This window comes from Melopsittacus undulatus, chromosome 15 (genome assembly GCF_012275295.1).
Source record: "Melopsittacus undulatus isolate bMelUnd1 chromosome 15, bMelUnd1.mat.Z, whole genome shotgun sequence".
Lineage (NCBI taxonomy): Eukaryota > Metazoa > Chordata > Aves > Psittaciformes > Psittaculidae > Melopsittacus > Melopsittacus undulatus.
Genome location: NC_047541.1, coordinates 2,509,087 through 2,535,161, shown reverse-complemented (window position 1 = coordinate 2,535,161; position 26,075 = coordinate 2,509,087). Strand labels below are relative to the sequence as shown.

Here is a 26,075-nt window from a genome sequence, read left to right as displayed (position 1 = left end):
CCAGGAAACAGGCCCAGTAACTGGAGCAGAGTCAACAAGTTGAGCCGGACACCTCTGGAGACCCAAGGATGTGTGACTCAGTGTCACGACTTCAGTTCCCTCAGCAAACAGGAATGGTGTGAGGGGTTTCGCTTCTGATTGTTAATCCATGCCTGGGATGGCAGAGGGAAACATCTTGATCTCCTTATAGACTTGAGGAGCCCAAATTTTAGCTTCTCAATTGATAGGCAGGCTCCTAAAATAAACCGGTTGGTTTTCAAGGGTTGCAGAGCACATGCTGGCTTCAGCAGCAGCTCACGGGTCATTCTATCGCACGACAAGGGTTTATAATGTGTTGTGTAAACCTAGAATCTCTCTGGGGCCCAGAGCATCATCTGGTCTTTGTTCATATGCCACCTAGAGCAATGTGGCTTAGGACCGACAGGACGAGGTAGTGGCTGTTCACATGGTCACTAGGATATTTTTATAATCACCTTTTATTCCCTTGTGGACAAGGTTTTTGATAGTAACTGGAACAATGTGTAGGCTTCATCTGTAATGTATTTCAGAGACAAAAATATATGGGCTAGTTCTATCAGATTCAAATTGTTCTAGACAGCTCGACAACCTGTCTCCAAGAATGGTTATGGGTGACAAACTGGGGTTGTACACTTGTCCTCTGAAAGCCCAGCTGGGTGAAGTCTCCGTGCTCTGAGAGCTGTTTCTAAACAGGAGAATTTTAGCAAACCATGTTCTTTTACCTTAAAACCTGTAACTTATGACATACCTGTCGTATCTTAGCTACTGAGCAGAAAGCCTTGGGGAGATCACAGTGACATTGATTTCCAGTAGCCATCATCTGCAGAACCCTGGTCTACCACCTATTTTTTATGGATTCAACTGAGTTAACAGTATTCTCACTTGGTTGTTCTATTTTCTCATCCACTGGTACAGCCTTTCATTTAGATGCAGCTATTCTGCAGTTTACTTGCTCCATCATCCTCCTTTCCTTGCATAGGGAACATTTCTCTCTTCTTGTCCCAGGTAATTTCTTCTGCCCATAAACCACTGGTCAAAGTTTACTGAGCTCAGTACTTTGTGTTGCTCTGTTCTGGAAGAGATGTCCTGGAGGCCCTGACAGCAAACAGAGATATGACTTGACATGGAGCCATTACATGATACAGCAAATGTTCACTGCAAGCACTTCATAATATTAACCAGAGAGATTTCCCAAATCATCGCTCCTTTCCATATGGGAATAGTTATTCTCGCATAAAGCACCTTTAGACCGAAAAGGCTGCAGCCTCGCTTGGGAGGAGAGGGTACGTTAATTTGACTGGTATACTCCAAGCTGTCTGATGATAGTGCGTAGACAAGGCCCGAAGTATAAGAGCTCTTCGAGGGAAAGCCTTTAGTGCAAAGGGCTGTAAAACACCATTTTACAGTGTTGTTCTAAATTTCCTTTTGATTTTATGGTTCATCTAATTCGAAGAGAAACCTTCTCTGCAGAGAAGTGGAATGGGAAACATGCTTCCATGTCAAAACACTTGGAATCGCATCAAGCTCCTGTTTAAGCCATTTATTTTTCTTGAATTCACCTCGGGGTTGGGGTTTTTTTTCTATCCTTTTCATGCATTCAGCTGTTTATGTTGCCTTTTGGTGCAGCCAACTTCCTTCTCGCTCTGTCTGCTCCTGCTCACCTCCTTCACCATCCATAGTGGCTCAAACTAAGGTGGTTTCAATAAACCAACCTCTGGAACACAAACCCCAGTAAAAATGGCATCACTGGGGCCACATCTACAGTAGGTCCCAGGAGAGCAGAGGCTCCATGCAAAGGCTGCTGGGGAGCTCTGGGGAGGGTAGGAGCTTGTTTGCATGGCATAAAGGATTTGCAGTGATTTCTGTCCCATTTCGGCCCCTAAAGATGCTCTTGTGTGGCCTAAGGTCTTACAACCCTCGCCTTAAACTTTCCTTCCTGCCCTTCTGTCTGTTCAGACTGTATTTGGGTCAGGAAATGTCTTTCATTGTAACATTTAGATTCTGCCTAACCTAACCCACAGGAGGATCCCTCTAAAGCCTAGTAAGAAAACTAAAGGAAAACACACGAACTGAGGGTTAAACGAGCCCAGCTCCAAACTCAGACCGGCTTAAGGGGAAAGTTACACGGCACCCTATGGGCAGTAAACAGTTTCCTCAGATGTTTACAGACAACAGGGAGTGGAAATGCCAGTGTTTTGTAAATGATCAGGTCTTTAAACCCAACGACAACCCCACACACACTTTCTCTAACTTCACAATAAACACCAGTCAAAACAAACAGTCCCGACAGTAACACATCCTCACATCGAGACACTTCAGCACGACAGAAAGATGCTTGTTCCCATTAAGGAGTATTTCTAATCCCTGAGGCATCCATGAACATTCCTTCTTGAAGAATAATATTGAAACTAACTATTGATGTCAGTTCCTTTCCTCCTATGCCCTCATTTTATCCCTGCAACGAGAGCTTTTCATGTGTTGTGATAATGATTTTATCGATAATTTATGATTGTTTTAATAAACTAATCACATTCATCATTACCACTGCAGCAGGGTGAAACAGATTCGATTTCAGAAGTGGTTTTCAGGGTAGACAGTGATTGAGCAAAGCTGAAATGGGGTTTTCCCAAAAAAATATTTATAGTGTTTTGCTGATTTTCCATTGAATTTATCGAGGTGCTTTTAGTTACATTGGCTGGTGAAAATGAAAGTCTGTGTGCACTGAAATGGGTCTTTCTGGTTTCTCGGACTGAGATGATCGATTGATGACAGCAATTTCTGTTCCTGCTGAAATTCCAAATTTGCCCTTTCTTGACGCTTGGAAATGGAAATAAATCCTAAAAAGAGGAATTTCCTATAGAATTCATGTTTTCATTGCAGCGAGATGGTACTGCTGTAACTAACGATAATCCATTTGACTGCCCCTCTGTGTCCCAGCCATGCACAAGTACCTATTGTATTAGAGGTTGCATAAAGATAGCACAGGGGAAACCAAGAATTGCAGCCCCAGAGGGGTTCTTAATCTCATCCCCAGACTCCCCAGCAGTACACCAGATGCAAAATCAGATGAACATCTCTCCATGGTCGCTCTTTGTTTCACCCCTTCTTTCTCGAGGGAGATATTTATGAGGCTATATTCCCTCCCATCTCTTGGACCTATCTGCAAGGTACATTTATAGCAGCTAAAGCAAGTTCAAAGGCACAGTCCCTGCTTTGAGAGCAGAAAGAAGGAAGGTGTGTTAAGCTCCTTCATGTCCATGAGACGTTGCCTCTAGGTCATAAACGGACCTTCGAGGTTTCTCCTCCCCAAACACGCACATTTGGCTGTTGTGGTGGCTGATACAGAGGCAGAATCATCACCCCAGGCTTTGGCTGCTCTTCTGACCATGGCTCCAGTATGCAAAGTGCCTTTGGGTTTTGGACCAAGAGCATGAGAGGAGCAGAAGGAGGGGAAGTTGTTGTCACTATTTTCCCATAGCATGTGGAAATGATGATGGTCGCTTCAAAATCACCACGTTTTCCTGCTAGGAAAGAGACACTGAGGTGTGTCTGTGGATACATGTCAAGCACTGGAGCTCCTTTGGACTTCCCAATACTTTCCCCTTATTTCTAATTTACATGTTGAGGAATTTTAAAACGTAATAAACATTATTTCTAAACAACCAGAATGTAAAGCTCAGTTATTTCGGGTTTGATGTAAACGTTTATAGCGCAGCTCCATCCTTAAACAGTTAATCTTATAGCGACCTATTAAAATAAAATGAATTGTGTTATAATTCATCCTAAAGCAACCTCAGGGTTAGTGTATCAGGTAACTCCTGCTTTTGCAGTCCTCATGACGTTTTTAATCAAATTCAGCTGTAATTGCTGGAGCATACACATGCCTCTTTTAATACTCTGCCTACATTTGGGACTCATATGAGTCTGTTTTCTCTTAACGTATCTAATAAATAGAAAACATGAAAAGAGCATATTTTGCAGGACTCGCAGCTTTTCCACCGTTGCCTTTGTTCTAGGAATTGTCTGACAGGCTTATGAGAATCGAGCACTTGTCAGGTCCCCCCCTCCCGCCCCTTGGATAAAGTTCTTTGTGGGTTTTCAGTCACTGTTTGTGTTGCTAGCACCCTGTTAAAGGGGGGCATAGGCACAAGGCAAGAGCAGCTGCCCCAGGAGCCAGGTGGAGCGTGTGAGAGGGCGAGATTTCATAGGCAGCTTTAAAAAATCACTGCCAGTGATGGATGTTGAGACGTTGCTTACATCCAAGTCACCTACGGGTTGTTGATGGAGACGTGAAATGTCATGTCTGCGTCGGAGGTATTTGTGTAAACACAACTTCTGTAACTCAGTGTGTGTGTTGCGGGGGGGGGTTGGTGTTTGACTTTAATTTTTCTTGGTGTCTCCAACGCTGCATCTGTTTCCAATTTGCCAGCAATTTTCTTCTGGGCTAGTAAAGCTCCCAAGATGACTGCAACTGGCCACATGGGTTTCTCTGCCCCACCGTGGGGGTTGATTACAAGGGGTAGTAGTAAATCCAGCTCGGGATTCAGGGCGAGCGTTTCCCGTGAACTTATAAGTGCTTTTACATCCCGACTCTTTTGTTAACGCCGACCTTTAAAGTTTATTTCATCGCAGCTTATTAGGTGCGTGTGCTCAGTGGTCCCCGGCTGAGATTGTGGGTACATTTGTTAAGGACAAGCACGGGGGAGAGATGCAAACGCCTGCGAGCCGCCCCTCAACGAAAATAAGAGAAGAAGGGGTTTGTTAACACAATAGCGAGCCCTCGGGGTTCCTCTTCAGCTCCGTGGTTCGTGTAATTCACACGTGGAAACGTGAGAAAAGAATGAAAAATGACTTTGAAACGTGATCTGTGTCGGTCACTGGCCAGCCCGGCTCTGAGTGCGCACAGAAGGTTGTTCTCATCCCCACAGGATAACGAGATTAAGGCTTGAAAACGGCGTTTTTAACCCCGGTGCACGCGATTTCTTTAAAATACCCTTGAAAGCGACAATGCTGATGAGTATTTTTCCCGATTCCCATTCTCTCCTCGGCACCTCCTGCCGCTTTGATTTTTCCTCCCGTCGGAAGTCAGCTTCTCCCTAAAATCCTCTTTACCTTGCCTCGGAAACTGTTTCTCTTACCACAAACAACAATTATCATAATAATGAAGAATCCCAAGAATTTCTATATTAAAAAAGCGGCTCTGGCGAGGTCCCTGGTCACTGGGTACAGGTCTGAGTCTGTTTTCCTTGGAAATTGGGAGGAATGCTAAACGCCTCGTCTACCAGAGAGTAAATTGTGTGCGGAGCTCTAGGCACGGCTCCCAAGTTGCCCTTTCACCCCTTCACTTTATATGTTCCTCTTATTAAGGAGAAAAATGTTTCAATATGTTGGAATCTGGGGCAAAGCCGGGAAGGAGGGAAAGAGAATAGAGAGTGGAAGGGCATTTTCCAAATAGTTTTGGTAACCCTTGTGAGGGTTACGTTTAAAATTGATGTCGTATTAAAATCCCTGGAAGTTTCTTCCCCAGGTTAGTGCAAAACATCATCTGCGAACCCTTCCCAGGTGACAATATGTACCAGAAACGTGACTCTGGTGGGGGGAAAAATCCCTCTGTACTGAAGATGCGCTTCTTCTGCCTCCCTAAACGCGTTACTATTTGAGAGGGGATTATTAAATGGCTAAAAGGCGTCTGGAGAGAAATGGTGATTTCTGGATCCAGCAGAGAGAATAGTTTCGGGGGGATTTCATCTCATTTTCCCAGCCCAGTTCCTCTGCAGTGCTCTCAGTTCAGCTTCAGGGGGAAATGGGTTAACTGCTTTCAAGGTAGGAGTCGGGAAAAAAAACCCGACCTCAAAGTAAGAAACGATGATTTAAAAACGGATATTTGAAACTTCCTTATTTTAAAAGGGGATTTAAAGTAGCACTTGAGCTCCACTCAGCGTCTCTTTTCGGCTTCACTCCTCAGCAGCATTTCTTGTTAAGAAAGTTGGGAATTTGGGGTTGTTATCCTCTTTTTCCCCCTTGGCTGTTTAAAGTCGCGAGTAACGCCCGGTGGGCTCATTGGGCGAGGATGTGATAGCCGCGATTGATGTGAGGGAGCAGCTGAAATATTGATAAGGGGCAAAACGGAAATCAAATGAAAAGTGGAGGGTATAGAAGAGAGGGAAAGGAAAGGAAAGCACGTCCTGGAGCTGCGAGCGTTACAGAAGCTCCCTGAGGAAATGCCTGGTTGATGCAGCCTGTCTGGATGGGCTGGGAATTCTGACTTCAGCGCTGCTTTGGATATACCAAGTTTAATCTGCTCTTTGCAAAACTGCAGCGGCAGGGCAGTAATCCAGACCTGGTGGGGAGTTTTATTCCTAGTCTCAACCTGGATCTTTACAAACTGGTCTGCCACTGGTTGAGGGGAAAGGGTGTAAGAGGTGAGTCATTTCAATAATAGTAATAAGAATAAGCGAAAGGCGAATCTTAAAAGTAGTTTAAAAGGCCCTTTTATATTGCGACTGATGCTGGAAGGGCGATACGATTGACGACTAATCCACAGCAGACTCTTTCAGACGGGCTCCAAATATGCAGATGTATTTATTTATATGAATTATAAGAGGGAGGTAAGGGGATTGGGGGGGGGATAGCGCTGATCAGGGGTGCAGAGGGGAGTGGGGGAACCTAATATGTGAATTCTTGACCCTCGAATATTTACTGGCTGAGCAAAATTATCCCGTCCCCCTCCACCCCCTATTGCAAGTTCAGAAGCAAAAAGAAACTGGAATGTGTTAGGAGGGAGGACGACAGAAGAAAGAATTGTACTTATCAGAAACACATTGTCGATTTTATAATCGGTTGCCCTTTTGTGCCAGCTGGCTGCGTAATAAATGCTTTAAGAATCAATAAAAGGGAGTTTACGTGCAGATAGCTTTGCTTTGCCAGAGTTGTTGGGCCGGGGGGATGTTTTGTGCTTTCTTTCTCTTTTTCCTACGTTTTAAATCAGATGTTTTGCTGCAAAGCAGGGGCGCAGTTCTGGGGGCACGGACGTGTCCGATATTGCCGGGGTGGTGTATTAGGATTTCTTCATTAACCGAATGGAGGTTGCTCAGGAATTCCCCAGCAGTGAATAGGCTGTATTAGATGCGGATAAACTAGGTGCAGAGTTAGAATCGCTACTACAAGTACTGACCACTTGTGCGCAACTCAGTAGGAACATTTCTAATGGTACAGTGTAATTGTGTTATAGTAAATTCTGATTAAGCCTCTTTTTCCTTCCCACCCGATACACCGGCAGAAGAGCAGCACTTAGAAGCCCTCTGCTAAGCGGCTGTGTGTGTGTATATGTGGAGGGGTGTGTAGTGTGGTCGTTCTTAACGATGCACTAACTACAGTGAATTGATTGCTTTGTGGTGTTTTCCAATGGGACTAAAGATCCCGAGTGCAGCGTGTAGTGAAAAAGAGCAACTTGTCGCTTATTTTAGTGACTGCAGATCTATTTTTCCCACACACCATTCCATTTTCCATGATCGTTGTTAATCTCGGCATCTCTGTAGTGATGGGGAGGGGGGTAAAAGAGGCAAAAACCTCGCTGTTCATCAGGAGATCGTCAAGTCTTAGAAGTACTGAAAACCAGATGTATTGCCTTGATGCGAGCCTGAGATAAAGCACCGCGATGTTTGACTGGGCATCCGAAACAGAGGGGTTGAGAGTAACAACCCTGGGGAGGGGGGTATTGCTGTTTGGAATGAAACTTCCGTTCCCTATTCTTACAACTTTGTATTTACTTATTGTTTAATTATTATTGGTGAGAAAGGTTCTTTAAATCAATAGAGGCCGGCAGGTTAATGGCTCGGAATGGTTTCAATGAGTCAGGAAAGGCAACTGCCCTTCATTTAGCCAAGTGAAACCCTTGGCTACAAGTCAATAGGGTTAACTAGGCTCGACATGAAAACATGAGTATTTCAGCTGGCTTTTAATTGTTGGCTAAGAAATTCAGTTAATCAAATGTCAAACGTTTCCACCTGCTCTGGTGAAGAAGGCTCTTTTTCCCGGGTGGTGAACCCAAAAGCAAAACCGGACTGCAGTTAAAGCAGAGAAATAAAACCTCACTTCATCAACCCCTGTCTGCTACTCGACCTGTAGTTACTGTGGTGGACGTTTTTCAGCGTCCTTTCAAAGGTACATTAAAATGCTTGATCACTTCTCTTTAAGGTTTATTCCTAATGTTACTTTTATAATATATAACTTTTTATTCTTTTTTTTCATTTCAGGTCAATTTTAGGACCCTTAAATCTCTCTATTAAACCAGTAAGGATGTTTCAGACTGTACCAGACACTTCGTCTTACGTCAAGGTAAGACATGACAGCATCTTTAAACAGGTAATGTCAAAAATCACAATCTTCCCAAGTTTACAATCATTTGTATTACTTGAAAATCCTGATTTAGCAGGGGAAAATCTCTCTCTCTACCTTTGGTGGGAGAGGGGTTGGAGTCTCCAGTATCACAGTTATCAGTATGGAAATATGTGGGATTGAGTCAAAAGTTGTATCATCAGGGAGAAATGCTGTGTTAAAGTGGCCTTGTCTTTTATAATGCATTGATGCTTAATTTGATGGATTATAGTATCACTCCTGTTACAGTGAGGGTGTCCTGAATTGCATTACAGTGGTGGTTTGTTGCTCTGAAACCAATATCAGAGTGGTGCTGTGCTACCAGTGCTATATCCTAGCGGTTTGTTACATTGGCTTCCAATTTCTGATACCATTTAGTCTTGAATCAGAGCTAAATTTCATTTAATACCCCTCTACTTCTCTGCTGCGCCAGCGACTGAATCCAATATGCAAGACAATATGTGAAGTTATGTCTTTTGAGAGGTCCATTTCAAGATGGATTTAGAGGGGGAAAATATTTAATGATTTAAACCAAAACATCTCTTTCAGTTACTGCAGACTGTTGCACCAGCCAATGCTATGTAATACTGGGATTTCTTTGACAGTGTGACTTATGGTTTTCCTTGAGTAATGCTTCCATACAATTTAGTAGACAAACTGACTTCAGTTGGGTTTACTGGTAATGACTGGTGCCAGATCTTACACTCTAGATAGTTGTTTGTATATCTTTTTTTTGAGTTAAAAAAGGGGTTCTTAGAATGTGTTTTGAGGGGCCACTTCTGCCTCTTTCTTTTCATCAGATTAAAACAAGGTTTGGCACAGCCTGGTCCCTTTATAACTCAATCGAGTACTATATTATATTTGACATCATATAGGGTTTTTTCCACAACAGCTCCCAAGAATGTAAATAAACCAAGCCTGAGACATCTGTGTTACACGTTTAAGGCAAACCCTGCATGCAACAGCACTTAGGGAAAATCTAAAACACAAGCCTCTTCTCTCACTGAAGAAGGCTGAAGAAACACAGAAGGGTGTTAACTAGAGCTGGGTGGATAATTTGTATGAATAATTCATTACAGGAGTTTAGCCTCTTTTTTGTCCCTCTTGTTAGTCAACGTTCCATGCACCAATTGTGATTTTCATGTATTCACACATTATTGGAAGCGATTCACTGATTGATTTCTCTTGTGTGGTTTATTCTGTGTGTTGGAAATGCCAGCTTGGTGGGACGACTCCCAGGTGATGTGGCATTACTTGATTTCCCTGATTGAGTGAACTCATAGAGCTCTCCGGACGGGGTCTCTAAACCAAATCCAAACAGGAATGGTCAAGGCTTCACGTGCAGTTGATGTCCCTCAACATCAGAACCATAGCTCAGGGAATGCTGGTGATTTAATTTTGCTTATTAAATTCGTATAGCTTTGGAGCAAATTCTGGAAGAATAGAAACTCTGTGGAAAGCAAATGAAATTCAAGTCTCATGAAAGTAAATTCACTCAAAGTTCAAGTGAAGAAACATGTTACGCAGCCTGTGCCCAGCTTTAGCATTAATGTCTCATTGGAGTTCCTGTATGTGGGAAATGATCTGAGATGTGTTCTGTTTACAATGAAGAGATGAAGGCCCTTTGACATCCTATATTATGGTATCATTGCCTTTTGTTGTGAGGCTAGATCCAGCCTCAGCTCCAGTTAGTAGCAAAATTCCTTTTTGAATTAAGTGGAACCAAGATCCAGGCCAAAATAATTAAACATTCCAGCAGGATTGAGTGAGTCTGTCCATAACTGTGTCAGGATAGCCTTCTCATTAAGTACAGTCCTGCAGGCAAAGTGCTTGGACAAAGTTCTCTTCATATAAGAATGTGTTTTATCCACCAGGAAGAACTCCTTCGGGCTATATTTGTATCCAGTGTTTCATGGGTGGAGGGGTATGTGAGCTGTGTCATTTGGAGCTCTCTGCCTTTTATTACAACCCTTCATCATCAGCTGCCGTTGTTTTGGGGGGGAAGTACCTTGTCTTTGGTATTTTGTCTGTAAAGCTTCATTCAAACCAGTGTCATTGTGCTTAGAAAACTCCACGGCATTTTGACAGAAGTCCCTTAAGTCTGATTCGAAGTCTTCTGGAGACAAAGGAAATCTCTATCTCCTATTGACTCCTGAAAGTTTTAAGTCGGGCAGCTCAGTGCCAGTGATGCAAAATGGTCCCTGGGCAGCTCGTTCAGACCGGTGAGGCTGTGCATGAAAGTAAGAATGTGGTTAAACTTGTGGGAATTAGAACCTTAAACGCAAAGGTTAGGTCAACCTCTGGCCCCTCCGACTTTGGTGACGGCTTCCATTGACTTAAAAGGCATCCAGAGGCAACTGGGAGATTCTGAGAGTGACTGGCTTTTTTTGTAGAAGTGGTGGGATTGACCAATGATCTAGGTAGGAAATGTGGGTATGGACCCAAGCCTGATAGCTTGGTGTTCTGAGCAAGATATTTCGACTCTCTGTTCCTCCATTTCTCCATCTTTAAAGCATGGATGGAAGTGCTATGTAAGAACAAGGCTCTGTTCAGATGCAGAAAGCACCTGCCTCCTCTTTCCTGCTTCCCCACGCTGAGCTTTGAGGACTTCCCAAGAAGTCTGGAAAGCAGGAGGTAGAGTTCCAATTGCTCCCTCTTCCCAAGCCTTTATTATTATTATTATTTCCATGTCATTCCTTCTCCAGCAAAATTTACTTGCTGGTCCTGTGGGAGGAGAAGTATTTTATTTATTGCTTCCATGGGTTCTCGGCTGATGATGTGTACACTACCCCCTTCACAGCAGAAAAAGCAATATTGGGATCAATGTCTTGTATAAATCCTCTCCAACAAATGCACCACATATATGAAATTGATGTTTATCCTGTGCCTTCTACAGAAAAGGCTTCTGTGTGTTGTAACCAGGAGGGAATTGCTGGCAGGGTGCTCCACAGCAGCTCCCAGGAGGAGCAAAATCACTGTTGTAGCCCTGCGGTACAAAGTAGCCTATGGCCAGCTCCAGGCCACCCTGGTTTTCTTGCCATGGCTTTCAAAATGCAGAAAGGAGGAGAGGGACTTAGTGGCTGGAGGAGGAAGAGGAGGATTTCAGTTTTAGGATGGTTTTGTTTTATCAAGGATGGCTTATGTTGAGTCATACTGGGCAAGTTCAGCTTCTCATGTTGTAACCTTGATTTACATCACAACCACATAGGACATGTGAATCCGTATCTAGCACACTGTATAACCTCATGACAGGAGAACTTGGTCTTCTCTCCATACACACTTCTCCTATGGGCCTGAATATGATGGAGAGGTAGGAATCATAAATGTAGAAAAAGGCATTTTGATACACGCTGGTTTGTTCCATGTGACTAATGAAGTATCTCTATTACTCAGACCACTATGGACTTGCTGATCTGCAAGTACTTATTAATTCGCAGTCTATCAGAGGGTGCTAATCTCATCTAAACACACGTATTTGACTGTAGAGAATGAGACATGTAATATAATTGGGAAATTAAATTCTAAAAGACAGCGCTGGAATCCTGTCTGGAGGGATATGGAAAGAATTAGGGCTGTAAGCAAAGCAACATGACCTCCGAATACTGACTTTTTAATTATTACCATTGCCACAAGCTCCTCCGGGCCGCAGACGTCTCTGCTCCCTTCTGCACTGCCAGTTTGTGGTTTAATCTGTGTGTAAAGGCGGTGCAAAAGTAATTTGGGGGGGGGGGGGTGTTATTGACCCTCGCTTTTCTTATGCCCTTCGGCAGCATCCTAACGTTTATCTGTTCTCTGTACGAGGAAGGGAGGGATAGGAAAGTCACTGCTTCTGCTTTCGGTTCCCCTTTGGACCCACAGCAGAGCCTGAAGGCTTCGGAGCTCTGCGGAGCATCCCGGGGCCTGTGTGACCCCTGCCATGGGAGCCGGGAGCACCCACGAATCATCCCCATGAGGGGCTGCAGCCCAGAGATCTGAACGGGCACAGAGATGGGCTTTGCTCCGGGAAGGAACCTCGGTGCAAGTGCGGGTCTGCTCGCTTTAGAAATGGATTTCATGCAGCCCTAACGTTTGTGGTAGCTTACAAAGAGGCATATTCATGGAGGCAAAATAGGCTGGGTGGCTGGAAACAATATTTGGGTTGTTCTTGCTTTCACCCGGCCTGGAAAGTTTACAGAAGCCCTAAAGAGAGGGAGGGGGTTATTTTTTTAGAAACAAAACAGGGAGATTTTTCCTGGAGCAGGCAATAGGAAAGCTGCAGACAAGCACGGATACGTTATCTGTACAGTAGCAGCCAGAGGCTGCTCGGAGACAGGTTATAAGGACAGAATATCCCATTATATCACTGGCTTTTGCAACAGAGACCTAGCAGCTTAGGTGATGCCTGGGGAATCTCCCCAGGGGAAGTCGCTGCATGGGGCTGGCTCATCCCGCAGGTGCCCAGGGATGCGTGGATTCCGGGAATGCCGCTGGGCCAGGAACCCCCAAAGAGCTCTTGAGAGCAGTTTTAACCAGGCAGCAGAGGGGAAAGCAGAGACCCTTCAGGGTGTTTTTAACCCGCAGCTCAGGTAGTGGTGTTCCTGCTGAGAGCATCCTCTAGCGCGTTACCCATTTCTGCCTCTCTTTTAGTACTAGTAGTATTGCTTCCCCCCAGTTCCTAGCGTCAGGCAGAACTTCGCTTCCTCCCACCCAGGCGGGGAGGACAGGACCCAGAGAAGGTGGGGAAAGCCACTAAATTGTCAGACTTCAGCGAGTCATTGATTGACACCTTGCGACAATTCGGGCTCAGCTCTTGCTGGCACCTACCTCTATTTTATACAGGAAAAAATCCCTTCCTATTTCCCATTGTCCTGCGAATCCTGGACTTCCTCCCCGTGCTCAAGCCCAGGGGAAAGCTGGCGTTGTTCCTTCCTTGCTTTACCTTCAAGACACGGTTTGAATTTGGGTCGAGAACGTGGGAGAAGCTGTTTATCCCCTGAAAATGCAGTTTGGAGCTTTGTGAAAGAAACCAGGCTTGCGGGCACAAGAGGCAAGTTTGTTACAGTGATTCGAGCAACCACCCCCCTCCTTAGCTCCGCTACCTTCGAATGGCTACGTTTTCCCACAGTTGACAGAAAAACACCCCCCATCAACATGCTGGGTCCAGGGAATTTTGTATCCCAGCCTTTGCTGTGCTTAGGAAGGGAGGAAAGGGGAGCAGAAAGGGAATTGAAAAGAAAGTGAATGCTAAAGGGGGTAAGGGGGGGCGATGATGTTTTAAATCTTCCCTGCAAATCTCCAAGTATCTGAAGTCTGAGGAACAAATTCAAAGCAGGCACGGCCGCCTGAAGAGAAGTTAGGGAGAAATATTCCGTTCCATTCAAGCGCATCAAGGGTCTAGCTGGAGTCTTGTTTGGCTAAGGTCAGACGAGCCTGGGTTCTCCAATAAAAATAAATCTCAAATTAATTATGGCCTCAAGCGAGGGGCCAGACGTTTGGAGCTTGTGCGCTGCAGTCTGTTTGCTCGGCCTGCGGGATGCTGGGGGGGTTGTGCCTTAGTTTTCCAATAATTGCGGGAGCTGGAAGGGACATGGAGCACAAATAAAAGCGGCCAGGACACTGCTCACCCCACTGCTCGCCTAATTGCGATGCAGCTTCAAAGCTATTGCATCTTCTCCACCCCGCTCTTAAGACGTTATGTTTTACTTAGGATCGATTAGCAGGGAATAACTTCCCGGCTTCGAGTTCCCAAATGGGGCTGTTCCTATAGACCCCGAGGTAGGATAGACCCGATCCTGCAGTTGTGGGGCTGGAAAACTCAACCGATTTCCTTTTGTCACTGGAAGGGAGAGGTTTGCCCAATGAGTTTAGTTGAGAATCGGCATTCGTTTCTCGGGATCAAATCCCAGGGCTGGAGTTTGGGCTTTCTTCTTGGAAGAATGTGGGTTTCGAAAACAAACAAACCACGTCGCGTTTTTCATTCTGCAACGGAGCCGGTGCCAGGGGAAACTCAGCCCCGGAAATCTTACACGTTTGCTGAAGCTGGTGGAGTCCAGCTCCAGTGAAGTCTGGAGCAGAACAGACCCCGGCCTAAAAAGGGCAAAGAATGAGGGTAAATATGGTCAATAGTTTTATATAGGATAGGATTTGTAGGGATGTAGTATACACACGCACTGTGCCTACCTAGCAGGAGGTGTGTAACTACATAGAGTTGAAGAAAGAGGCACTTTCTAGGGACAAAGTCAAGGCGTGGGGCTGCATCTGAGGCTCCTCCGCCCCGGTTCAAAGCTGGGCTCTAACGAGAGCTCAGGTGATGCTCTTCAGGTGATAGAGAGGGAGAAAAGCCGCCTCCCTTTTCCCAGCGTCCGAAATGAGGATTTCTAATGCGCATCCGCGGCCTGGGAAGGTTTTCATTATATTTATTCCTATAGAATAACTACACGGTTTTAATTATGAAGCGATGACCGCTAATCCCTCGTGAATTACAGACAGAACATCCCTGTGTTTGACGTTGTGTAGTCCCACTAAAGACTGGCACTGAACTGCGTTGAAGGGTTAACTGCTTTGATGCTGGACGTGAAATAGTCACTGGCCACATGCCCCCCTGCGGTGTGTCCTTATTGATTTCAATCGGATCACGCCAAAACCGTCGGTTTCGGCTTCTCCGTGCGAGGCTGCAGTCGGTGTAATTGTAAGGACGAAGAGAGGAGGTGGGGACATGCCAAGCGCTTGAGCTCAAGATCGAACTGATTAAAAACGTGGCTGGTGAATTTCGTTTCATTCATAGGCGGAGTGAAAAAAGAAATAATGAAAATAACGGAGGAGTAACTGATTTCTACCAGCTTGTCCCAATGGAAGCATTTGAAATCTTCCGTGGTTGCCAAGATCAAATGATTTTCCAGATGTCTGGTGGTAACCACATTAAAGGGATCATAATTCCAGCGCTGTATATACATAGTGCATCCAAAACCCCAGCATCGGGTTAAAACCTGAGCACGACGAGCAGCATCGTGCCCGGCGGTGGCTTCGCTTCCCCTGCCCTTCCCTGCTGCCTCCCTCTCAAACAGTTAAACCCAAAGTCTGAGCAATCACCTGGGATGATTCAGAGCTTGGCGCACGGAGGTTATGAATATTCCAGCTTTTCCAAGCAGTTTGAGATAACTTCAAGGGTGTTATTTTAGGGTTTAGGTGAAGCAAAGGCTCTATTGTTGCGTTATGGGGGGGGGGGGGGGGGGGGAATAGATTGTTGCGCTTGTCTGTTAGAATGTTTAACAATTCGGCTCGTTACCTTATCTCTTAGACTTGTCCTGGATCTTATTTTAGACCAAACACAGGAGGTAAAGCACGGCGCAGCCCTGATGGACCCGCTCTAACCGGTGACCTCAAAAGGGTCACCCTCAGGCATCCCAAATAAGCCCCTGGGTTCTCTGTGCCTGCCTGGCACTAAAATCCAGGGTTGGGTTCCCCATATGTCTCTAGGCGGGATAGGGATGTGTGTGTGTGTGTTTGACATCCTGGAGAGCACAGGGGATCCCCCCCCAGGGTATGTTTTTTCCCCTTCCTCTCGCGGTTAAGCTCCTCAGCCTGTCCTCTCCCTCACCCGTTTTTTGGGGGGGGCCTGGTAGTGTTGTCTAAAGAGGAAGCCATTCGGGTTTTGAAAGGATGCGTTTCACTCTTCCCTTTAACCTCTCGCTTTTCTGGCTGCCGCAGCCTGCCATGTGGTAACGCTGTAGGGGGAAGTATTTGGGGGCGGGGGGGGTGGATGGTGGCAGAGAACAGGGAAAAGAGTAATGAGGGAAGCAAAGGGTTAACCGTGATTTCTTTTAATTGAACTCCAGTTCTTGTGGCCCTAGGCAAGGGGGGACCTGACCCCGCTAGCAGCATCCAGATGTGCTGCTCTCCGGGGAGACCCCGGGACTGTAAAGCAGACAAGGGGGGGACGGGGGACGGGCTGTCCCCTCCTCTCCCCCCGCTTCACCTCCCGCCTGCAGACGGCCTCAATCGCTGGCAAGCAGCGAGCCAAAACCTCCAGGTCTGGTCACGTTCAGTCCCGTGTCTGCATCTGAACTCCCAAATTGTAGCTGAATTGATGAGGCTAATTTTAGGGGAGGGAGGGGAGGGAGGGGCAAGGGGGGACCTACAGCTCTCTCCTGCCAGCCTCCGTCTTGGAGAAATAAAGTATTAATATAAGGCATCTCTGCCGCAGCCGGGTAGGAACACTAGTGGCATTATTGCATTTCCCTTTTGGAAGGGGCGGGTGAGAATAACTTTGGATAGCACTTTGACACCCACCCTCCCCCTCCCCTCCCCGTGGTTGGACTAAAGACGGGGGGGAATCAAAAAGACTGGACACAACTGGCACTGGACAAGGTAATCCATAACCCCCCCCCCCCCCCCCATCCCCCCGCCCCAGAGATCCGATGTGCGGGAGCATCCTCCTTTCTTGGATTCATCCTTCCTTGTTTTCATCCCCCCCCTCCTTGTGCTCTTCTCCTCGGGCTGCAGCAGTTTGCAGAAGTGGGGATGCAGGAGTGTTGCATGATGTGTTCCGCTGCTGGTTTTGCAAGGGAGGCAGGGGGGGTGTGGGGTGTGAGCCGGTGGTGTCCCTTTCCCTCGGGTCCTTTGGACGGGTTCAGCTTTTCCCGGAAAAAAAGGCAGGGAAACGCGTTTATTTTCTGGAGATCGCTCCCGTTTGAATGGAATAGAGAGAATTGGACGTCAGGGGCAAGCCGGGTCTAAAATGAGATTTAAAGGTTGGGGTTTTGCAGTGCCCGTTTTGCCCCTGTGTCCGGGAACAGCCAGCTCAGCTGTTCTGACAATTATTGTCAATTTGGGTCTTTTTTAGCTTATAAAATAGTTTGGTTTGGTTTTCCCTGAGTGGGGTTTTAACAGCTTAGTGGGAAACTGGGGCTGGGAGAGGAGGGTGGAGAAAGTGCTCCTAGTAAGTGCAGTGAAATGGATAGGCATCTATCCATCCTTTGCTTCGGTATCCCAGGGATGCTGAGAAGGAAAGGAAGGGGTGAAAGTGGGGAAGAGCCTCCACAGCCTCGTTTCCAGCCTGTGTTTAATGGCACCCTCGCACTGGGGAGGGACCGGACCCTCTCCTCTCTCTCCTTGATGGGAGGCATGAAGCAGAGGGGCAGAAGTTGTGTTCTAAACGTGTTTTATTCCCCACGCTCTGTATTTCCCCCCCATCTGCCTGCTGCCACCGACTTGTATTTACGGTTTTCTCCCCTTCCTTTTGCCTGTGACTGGAAAACGCATTAATGAAAAAATCTGTGGGAAGAGACGGAAATTCTGTGAGTCAGGCTTAAAGCTGCTCCAGCCAAGAGAAGACAAAATAATATCGCAAAAGCTCTGTTAAACTAAACTGTGGGATGACACACGGCGCTGGGGTGCGAGGCAAAGGCTTGGACAAACAAGAGCTGCCAGAGGTAGCTATTGTTCTGCCCCTTCTTATCTAAATGGAGCAAATATCCTGTATGTAAAATATATGTCTTTTTTCATCGAGAAGGCAGGACCAGCGGAGAGACGAAAGTTTCCTCCTCGAGTGACTTCACTTCCCAAAATTAGCAGAAAAAAACGGTTCATCCGGTTAACTGTCTCTTTTTCGCTCTGCTCTGCTGCAACAACCCAAGTTAAAAAAAGAGAGAGACGGGGAGGGAGGGAGAGGAGGAGAGGGGAGAGACGCAGACCCGCTGCAAGGGCAGGGAGGAAAGCGAAGGGACAGAGGATCACACAAACTTCAGGAGGCTTCGGTTGCAGGCTAAACCGGGTCAATGTGTGGAATATTGCTGGTCCCGGCTGGAAGTTATTCTAGATGGACGGCACTATTAAGGTAAAGGGGGCAAGAGGGGCTTGGGGGTCTGGGAAAGGTAGCGAGGGTTGGGGTCTGGCTCCTTCCGTCCACCCGCTCTCATCCTCCTCCCGGAGCTCCGCCGCAGCGTATTGGGGCTCTCCCCTTCGCCTCCCCGGTGCTCGAGGGGCTCCGCAGCCGGCAGGGAGCCGTCGGGGCGGCCCCGGGGCCCCGCCTGGCGCTGCGGGCTGCGGCGGAAAGGCACTGACAGCTCCTGCCCTGGGGCTGCGGGGGGGGGAGCAAGGAGTTGGCCCCAGATGTGTGCCCCCGGCTCGGGTTTCCTCTCCCAGCCATGCTCGGAATGCGCCGCTGGTTCTGGGGGTCGGCCGGGGGTTTCCTCCGGCAGTTTTCTGGGGGCAGAAAGCGAGGGCCGGGGGTGGTTTGGGGTGAAACATTCCCCTGGCGAGCTTGGGGCCGGACAGGGGGAAGGGGAAGCCGAGAATGTGGCAAAAAACCACGGACATAACCAACCTCTGGTGGCCTTGAGCAACCGAGGACGCTGCTGGGACTTGGAGAGCGGTTCCCCCTTTTCTGCCCCCATCCAACCGGCCGGTCCTGCAGCCTCTGCAAAGATAAACCAAGCCTTTCCCAAGCCCCTGGAGGTGGCCGGCGGTGTTACTCAAAGCCCAGGCAGCAGGGGGCTGGCTTTCTTGCTCTGGGGGAGCCCTTCTTACGGGCTCTTCTTGAGGGAGCGCTGCAGTCCAGGAGCAGCTTGAACAGAAGAGCCTTGAAGGGAGAGACTCTGTGGGTGTGTTTGGGTTGGAGGATTTCGAAAGATGCCTATTGCCTGGGTGGGGTGTTGAGCTCTTCTTAAAACCAGTCTATTTTTGCTGTTTTGGTCTTTCTTTTTTGTGTTATTTTTGCTGACCTGGGGAGAAAGAAGCTGCAAACTGACAGGAACTGAAACTTTCTCCCTTAGGTTGCAGCTTGTGACAAGTGCACTGCTTGGAAGGGTCTCAAAAGAAGGGGGAGGGAAGGAGGTGGGCAGGAGGAAAGAATGGAAAGAGGGAAACAAGAGGGAATGAAAGGGTGGATGTCAGAAAGGAGGAGAGAAAGCGGGAGTGTTGAAAGCATAGACTTTGGGAGGTACGGCACGAGTAAGACATGCTTCCCCCACCACCTCCTTAGATCTGTACCAAAAGGAACCTGGGCCTCATTCAGGATACATCCACAGCACCACAACCTTCTTTGATTTGTAGAGCCCGAAATACTGTGCAATGAAAGTGCAGAAATCTCCCATCTGTATGTGTGCAGTGGTGCACACATGGACTTGCTTTGCTGCACAGGCCACGGGCCCCCCACGCCACCCTTGGAAAGGTGCTGAAGTATTGCCTTGACCCATGTAGGTCATGATGCCTACTGGGAGCTCCTCCTCTCCCCATGCTATGAAGTATTATTGCTCCCTTCTCAGCCCCTCTGGTTTGGAGATGAGGAACTGCAGCACCCCACAGCCAGGCCTGTAGTCACGTTGGGGAGGCTGTGGTGAAAGGAGGAACTCGGCCACATCCCAGGTCACTTCTAGTGCAGAAATAATTCGGCTGTTTAAGCTAGGAGAGATGGGGTCCAGATACATCAGAGTCTCCTTTTGGGTTCTGAGCAATTCCAGCATTATCAGCAAGCTGCCGCAGGTCCCCATGTCCTATCATTTTCTGTACCATGCACTTAGATCAACGTTCCTCAGGATTAGCTGATATTTCCCATCATAGAATCACAATTTAGGTTAGAAGGGACCCTAAAGCTCAAACAGGGACACCTTCCACTAGAGCACATTGCTCCAAGCCTGTCCAACCTGGCCTTGAACACTGCCAGAGATGGGGCAGCCACAGCTTCTCTGGATATTCCAGTGCCTCACCATCCTTATCTCTGACCCACACATAGCCAGATTTGCTGCACTTCACCACTGAAAGGAAGGGGTTAGGCTACCTTGCCTTGCTTGTCTCAGGTGAAGGGCGACAGCAGAGGATGTGGCTTGAGATGCTTCAATGTTTTGAATATGCTGAGCTCCCACCATAACCCATCCTTCAGGGGAGATTTTCTAAACTTCAGGATGCAGGACAGCAAAGTTGTACTGTAGCCAGAGGAAAGCAATTGCAAAGCAGTTGTCCCTTTAAGTCTGCTCTGCCATAGGTGGTAGGCATTGATTTGTCTCAAAGCTGTGTGTATATGTTGGGCAATAGTAGGGCAGAAAGATGCACATAAGCGACTAGAAAAGACACAGCAACAGCTCTGTCATTACTAGAGCAAGAACACAGTGAGGGACCAAGTAAAATCTACCAGTGTGGTTAAGAAAGGCTTCCTTCTGTAAACTCGGCAACGTACCCCTCTGTGCAGAACATAAATGCTGTGTAACACGGAAGAGATACGAGAGAGGGTTTTGCTTTCCAGATGGTTGTCTTCTTGAGCAATTTAAACAGTACAAGGGATTGTTTTCTCAAGTGTACCAGAACTATTCCACAGACTAATTGTTTTAATTGAGCCAAAGACTTAATTGCACACTTGGCAGATGCAGTCTACTATAGAAATCTCTCCCTTTGCCTTGCAGTCCCCAGTATTCAGTTTGTAGTTTCCTCTTGTTTTGGCCATTCAGAAAGAGTCTTAATAACTTGTTTTGCCTACATGGAATAATTTAACTGCAAACCTGCCCAGCTGCAGTGTAACTTAGTAGTAAAAGGGTACATCCGCTGCAGGCTTGATGTGTGTCCTAAGGGCTCACAATCACATGGTCCTGGAGGAACAGAGCTTGGTCAGTGAATAGATGTGGACATGCTTTGCACATATTGTGTGCAAGTGTGAATTGAAGTCTTTTACAGAGCTTTTTAACCCATAGCTCAGGGAACTCCATGGATTTAAACACACGTAATGGGATCAACCTGGACTCTATGTCATCTTTCCCCATCATGCACTGACTTACATCCCATATGATATTGCTGAGATAATGCACCAGGTCTAAAACATGTTTGTATTTCTCCATAGTTATTTATCCTGAGGGGAGTTAGAGCACTTATTGAGGAAGGGGAGGCAGGTTTTGCTGTGCTCTTCAAACTGTCTGTTCAATATCCAACCTAGCTGATTCTATGATTCTAATATCTGGCATAGGAGGTGGACTGATCGGTTTGAAAAGTGACCTCTAGAGCAATGTTCTAAGTAAGGTCTTTTATGGCAATGAAAGTGCAGCAAATCTATATCTTTATTAGTTTATTTCCATCTTCAGTTCCTATTCTACAAGCAACACTTGCAGAAGATGATTGGGAGCCAGTGAAACTCATGACAGCTTGGGTTTGCATGGATTTTAAATCACTGCTAACATCTTTATTGCACGCATCCAAATCACATCTTCTCTGGATTAACATCCTGCTCTGGCTTAATTTATATTGTGTTTGCAGGGTTTGTTTTTTATTGCCCTAAATTGAATAAAAAATGGGTACATCTAATCTCAGCAAGATGCCCATGCACGGACTTCCTCACCGTAACAAATGGTGTGGTTTTAAACTGTTTAATTGTTTCAGTTCCACTTTACATGTGGACAATAATTACAGCAAATATACTTGCCAAAGCCTGTCTGTTAATTAAAAACCCACATTTTGTGTAACTGCTGCTTTCATTCTGTGCAAATATGTTTGTTCTTATGTTCTGGACATAAGAGACCATCTGAAGGGCATTCAATGGTCATTAACTCAAGGAGATGACAACCATACTTGTCTCCTTCCATGAGAAGACAACTTGTGTGTTGGGGTTGCTATAGCAAAGGGTGGGGTAGGGTTCTCTTGCAATCACTGTTTCTTGTCGGTTGTGAACTGTGGGCGTTCGCCTCGGCCTGAAACTTGGCCATCGAGATCTTGATCTAAGAACATGCTTCCTTTCTGAGCAAGTTGAAGTCTCTGTTTTGCCATGTTTAAACTGCCCTGGCGTTGGCCCTGTAGAGATGGTCCTTCCTGGTATGAAAGCATTGACCTTGAGGGCAAGATTCTTCATCTCTAGAATGAAAAAGCCCCTACCTATAAACGAAGATGGAAGAGACGTTTGCTGACTGGAGATTTTCCCTGTTGCTGTCCCTCAAAAGCAATTTTGAACAGAACCATCTGAAAGGGATAAATGACGATATTCCCTCATACCCTAGTCCCTAATTGAATGGCATTTGTATTGCATAACAGCTTTCTAACAGACAACAGCAGAAACCATTGGAAAAGTTTGTAACTGGGATATTTTTATAACGCTACATCATTTTCTCTCCACAAGCTGTATGGCCATGTGTGCCTTTTGCCTTAGTATGGGCTTACAGTCATGTGCTGCGTGCTGTCGACTTGAGGTGTTTGTACTAACTCCCATGTGCAAGTAAACCACTGGGAAAGTCTCTTCAGAGCCTGAGCAGCGCTGCTCCTCTGGGGTGGGATTCTGCTTAGGGAAGGCAGCCTTGTCTGAAGCAAACCTACAACAAAACAGCACAACTGCTTAGGTTTTAGGCACTTGGGGTTTCACTCAGAGCCTTTACAGAGTCTTGTATAGTTTCTTTCCACCACTGTGGATTTTACCTAACAGGATGTGGTCACTTTAAGTAGTCGCATGCATGTCTTGAGGATTTCAGGCTTTTATTTTAGTTATTTAACTAAATGTTGTGATCCTCCTTTGTCACTTCTTGGGGCATTTCTTCTAAGGAGAGTTTTGTTGGAGTTCTGGTGTGCAAGGATGGTATTCACTGGAGTAGTATGAAAAAGGGACAGCAAACAAGAGAAGCAAAGGGGAAGGTTGCACCTCGAGGTGAAGTCTTAGATGACAGGCTGATAAGGTGAGATATGCTGGGGGAAGGGCATTTATAGCCATTTTTGCAGGAAGCAGACTTTATTTTCTTCAGGTCTCTCTGTTCTTAGAGAAGGTTTTCCTCCTGATTTCAGTTCACATCTCAGAGCATCAGGCCTAGAATGAGGTATGAATGTAGATTATGAACGTACAACCTCCCAACACTGAGCATCTTCTCTGCTTTTTCTCCCAGTAAAACATCTGCATGTGAGGTTCTTCTGCAGCACCTCATGAGCTGCATTGGAAAACCAACTTTCTCATTCTGCTTGAGTTTACTTGGCCACTTAGAGACAGACCCCAGGTCCCATCTCAGTGCAAGCAAAATTAAAGGAGCCAAGGGAGCCTTAACTTCAGGTATTTGTGGCTTTGCTGCACACCTCGTGCTGCAGAAGCATGGTGTGAGTACTAGAGTGTGCGTGAACATGGGCATGGCTTGCCTAGAGAAAACAGGTCTAATGCATTAAGCTTAGCTTTACAACTTGGTTTGAAGCCAATTTCCCCCCAAATATAAAATTCTCTTTAACTCTTTTGTTTTGAATCAAACAAGAGATCTGTTTCCAGTGTCTGTGCCTCTGTTGTGCTCTCACACACATGTGAATGTGAGCACACAATGCACGTGATGTGAAAAGAGCTGCCTGCAGTGTGCTTCTTGTACAAAGCTCCGTTCCACTCCCATGGGTGATGCCTAAGAACTCTTTCTGAGTGAACAAATGGCTTTGTGCAAGGCTGCGAGTGCATATTTATAGCTGCTTTTGAAAACACAGACTAAAATATCACCACACAAATGTGGTTTTCTGCCTCCTTCTGCAAACAGTCTGCCTAAACCTTTGCTAACTTGTGCACTGCATCATCACGGACTCAGGGATGCTCAGGGTGCTGACCAAGTAACATCACTAACCTGAATTGTCCGGACAGCAGTGTATGGTGCAGGACAATGTATAATCTACTGAGCCCCAAATATCAAAGCCTTCAAAGTGTTAATGCATCTACTGCTTATTTTCTTTCTTCCTCTCGTTACTGAGGCCACATAATTACTGATGTGTATCTACACAGTGAGTAACATGGGTCTAGAAACCTGTCTCTTGTAGTAAAGCCACAAACGTTACCTCCCTCCACCCCCACCTCCGCTACCAAAAGCTTTTCCTTTAGCTGTAAGACTGAGACCTAAACAAAAGGGTTGTACATCATGTTACTGTTGAAGACATTGCAGTATGTCCTGAGAAACTGTGACAAATAGCACCAAAGGCAAAACTTGGCAATGATGACAGGGACCAGTGGTATTTGACACCAGAGACACTTTAATTCTGGTTTGCTTCAATGTTTTGAAGCCAAGCACCAAAAATAGGTATCTAAGTGCATATGTGTCTAACTAAGCAAGCAGCTTGGTTTGTAATGATATTAGCAGTCTAATTCTCATTAGCTTTTAAAGGTAACTGTTCCCCCCCATCCAGGATGCTTTCTGGGTGCTTATCAGAGTATTTTGCTTCTATAAAAATGTTAATTTTTTCCTGATGCTGTTCTAAACGACAGTCAGAAACTCAGCTCAGGAGAGGCTCCTGAAATAGATGCCATGGCTACAGCTGTGTTAGTGGTTTATTTGCATATATCTTGTCCCTATTCTTCCAGCATAGACTCAACCAACCCCAGGGCTGGAAAGGAGTCAGAAAGTAATTATAACACCCCAACCCCAGCCTGACAAAGTTGCACACCAGGAACTGGGCACTAGCATGATGGGCCATGCTTGTCGGTCATACAGAGGGAGTGGAAATAACGTAACGGGCAGGAGAGCCTTCAATTAGTCATCTGCCTATTTCTCACTCAGCAAAACCTGCCCTTCTGAATAATGCTGTTTGATCTGAGGAAGGAGACAAATCAGCAAGAATACAGGTTTTTAGGTTGGTTGATGAGTGAAAACCAGAAAGTGGAGTAAGGAACAGTAGGGTCAGGGGAAGGTGTGGTGAGTTTGGGAAACCGACTTCTGCCCAATGAGAGAATTCTGATTTGAATGTTTTTTATAGCAGCTTTCTTTAAAAAACATGAAAGAAGATAAGGAAAAGATTAGGAGTGGTTAAAATACCCCCTTTTTAACAGCTAGAAGCAGAATTTGGCTCTCTGGTTTCTTCTGAATAGCTCTTGTTGTTCCAAGCTTGATTGACTTATAACTGCATCTGAACCAACCTCACATCAGTTCCTTTTTATCAGCCAAAGTGAGACTTCCTGTGCTCCACAGTCTGGCTTCCTGATGTGTTTCCTTTTTCCTTTTAACAGAACAAAGGAAACTGTAACTCCTCCGCTGCTCCTGTTCCAAATCTCCTTGGGACTTCATATAATGTTAGCATCGAACATTTGCCTTTCATTTCTCTTCTGCCTGGTGTCTGAGTCAGGCTGCCTGCAGTGTTAGTGCCCTCTTCGTATCTACTTGAGTTTTGCATTGCCAGCTGTGGAGAGGCAAAAGCTGTGCTGTTGTTGAAATGAATTGACAGCCACCATGCCCTGGTCTAGTAAAGCAAAGCACAAAGTAAAACGTTTAGCCAAAGCCACTGCATATTACCAGAGACAGAGGTTTTGTAATGTTCTGTTAAGGCAAATAATCAGGTGTTGAGATCTCATTGATTTGCATAGGCTTGTCTTTGTAAACTTATTTGGTATTTGAACACGGGGCTAGAGCTTTATGCTGAAATATGTAGGCTACTGGCACAGGTTTGCTCCCCAGGAGGGTTACAGATACACAGTATGGATGGCATTGCTCTTGTGCATACCAGAACTGTCAGCCCTGTGTTTTTTAACAGGAATTATTCTCTTCAATCACCCCACTGAATGGCTGTTACTCTCTTCTTACAGCTATTTACCCCTTAGCTGCTATAGCTGTTTCAGTCATAGAATCATAGAATCACAGGCTGGTTTGGTTTGGAAGGGACCTTAAAGCTCCTCCAGTTCCAAACTCCTGCCACTGGTGGGGACACCTTTCACTAGAGTAGGTAGATGTCTATAAAAGTGCTTCTGAACATAACTAAAAGCAACTACAGATGTATGGAACTATCTGTCAGTGCAAACT

At 46.1% G+C, this 26,075-nt stretch overlaps 1 protein-coding gene across 2 annotated transcripts in view; it reads left to right on the top strand.

Annotated features, from left to right (window-relative positions):
• Positions 1 to 8,295: 8,295 nt before the first annotated feature.
• Positions 8,296 to 26,075, top strand: part of FLI1 (Fli-1 proto-oncogene, ETS transcription factor) — a 75,652-nt gene continuing 57,872 nt past the window's right edge. The window contains exon 1 of one of the 2 annotated variants that reach the window (XM_034069584.1): positions 8,296 to 8,382. In XM_034069584.1, coding sequence (XP_033925475.1) covers positions 8,317 to 8,382 — 66 coding nt within the window. In that variant the 5' untranslated portion in view covers positions 8,296 to 8,316. Of the gene's footprint in view, positions 8,383 to 17,993; positions 18,209 to 26,075 lie in introns of those variants that run through there. The other variant, XM_005142751.3, reaches the window with a different exon arrangement.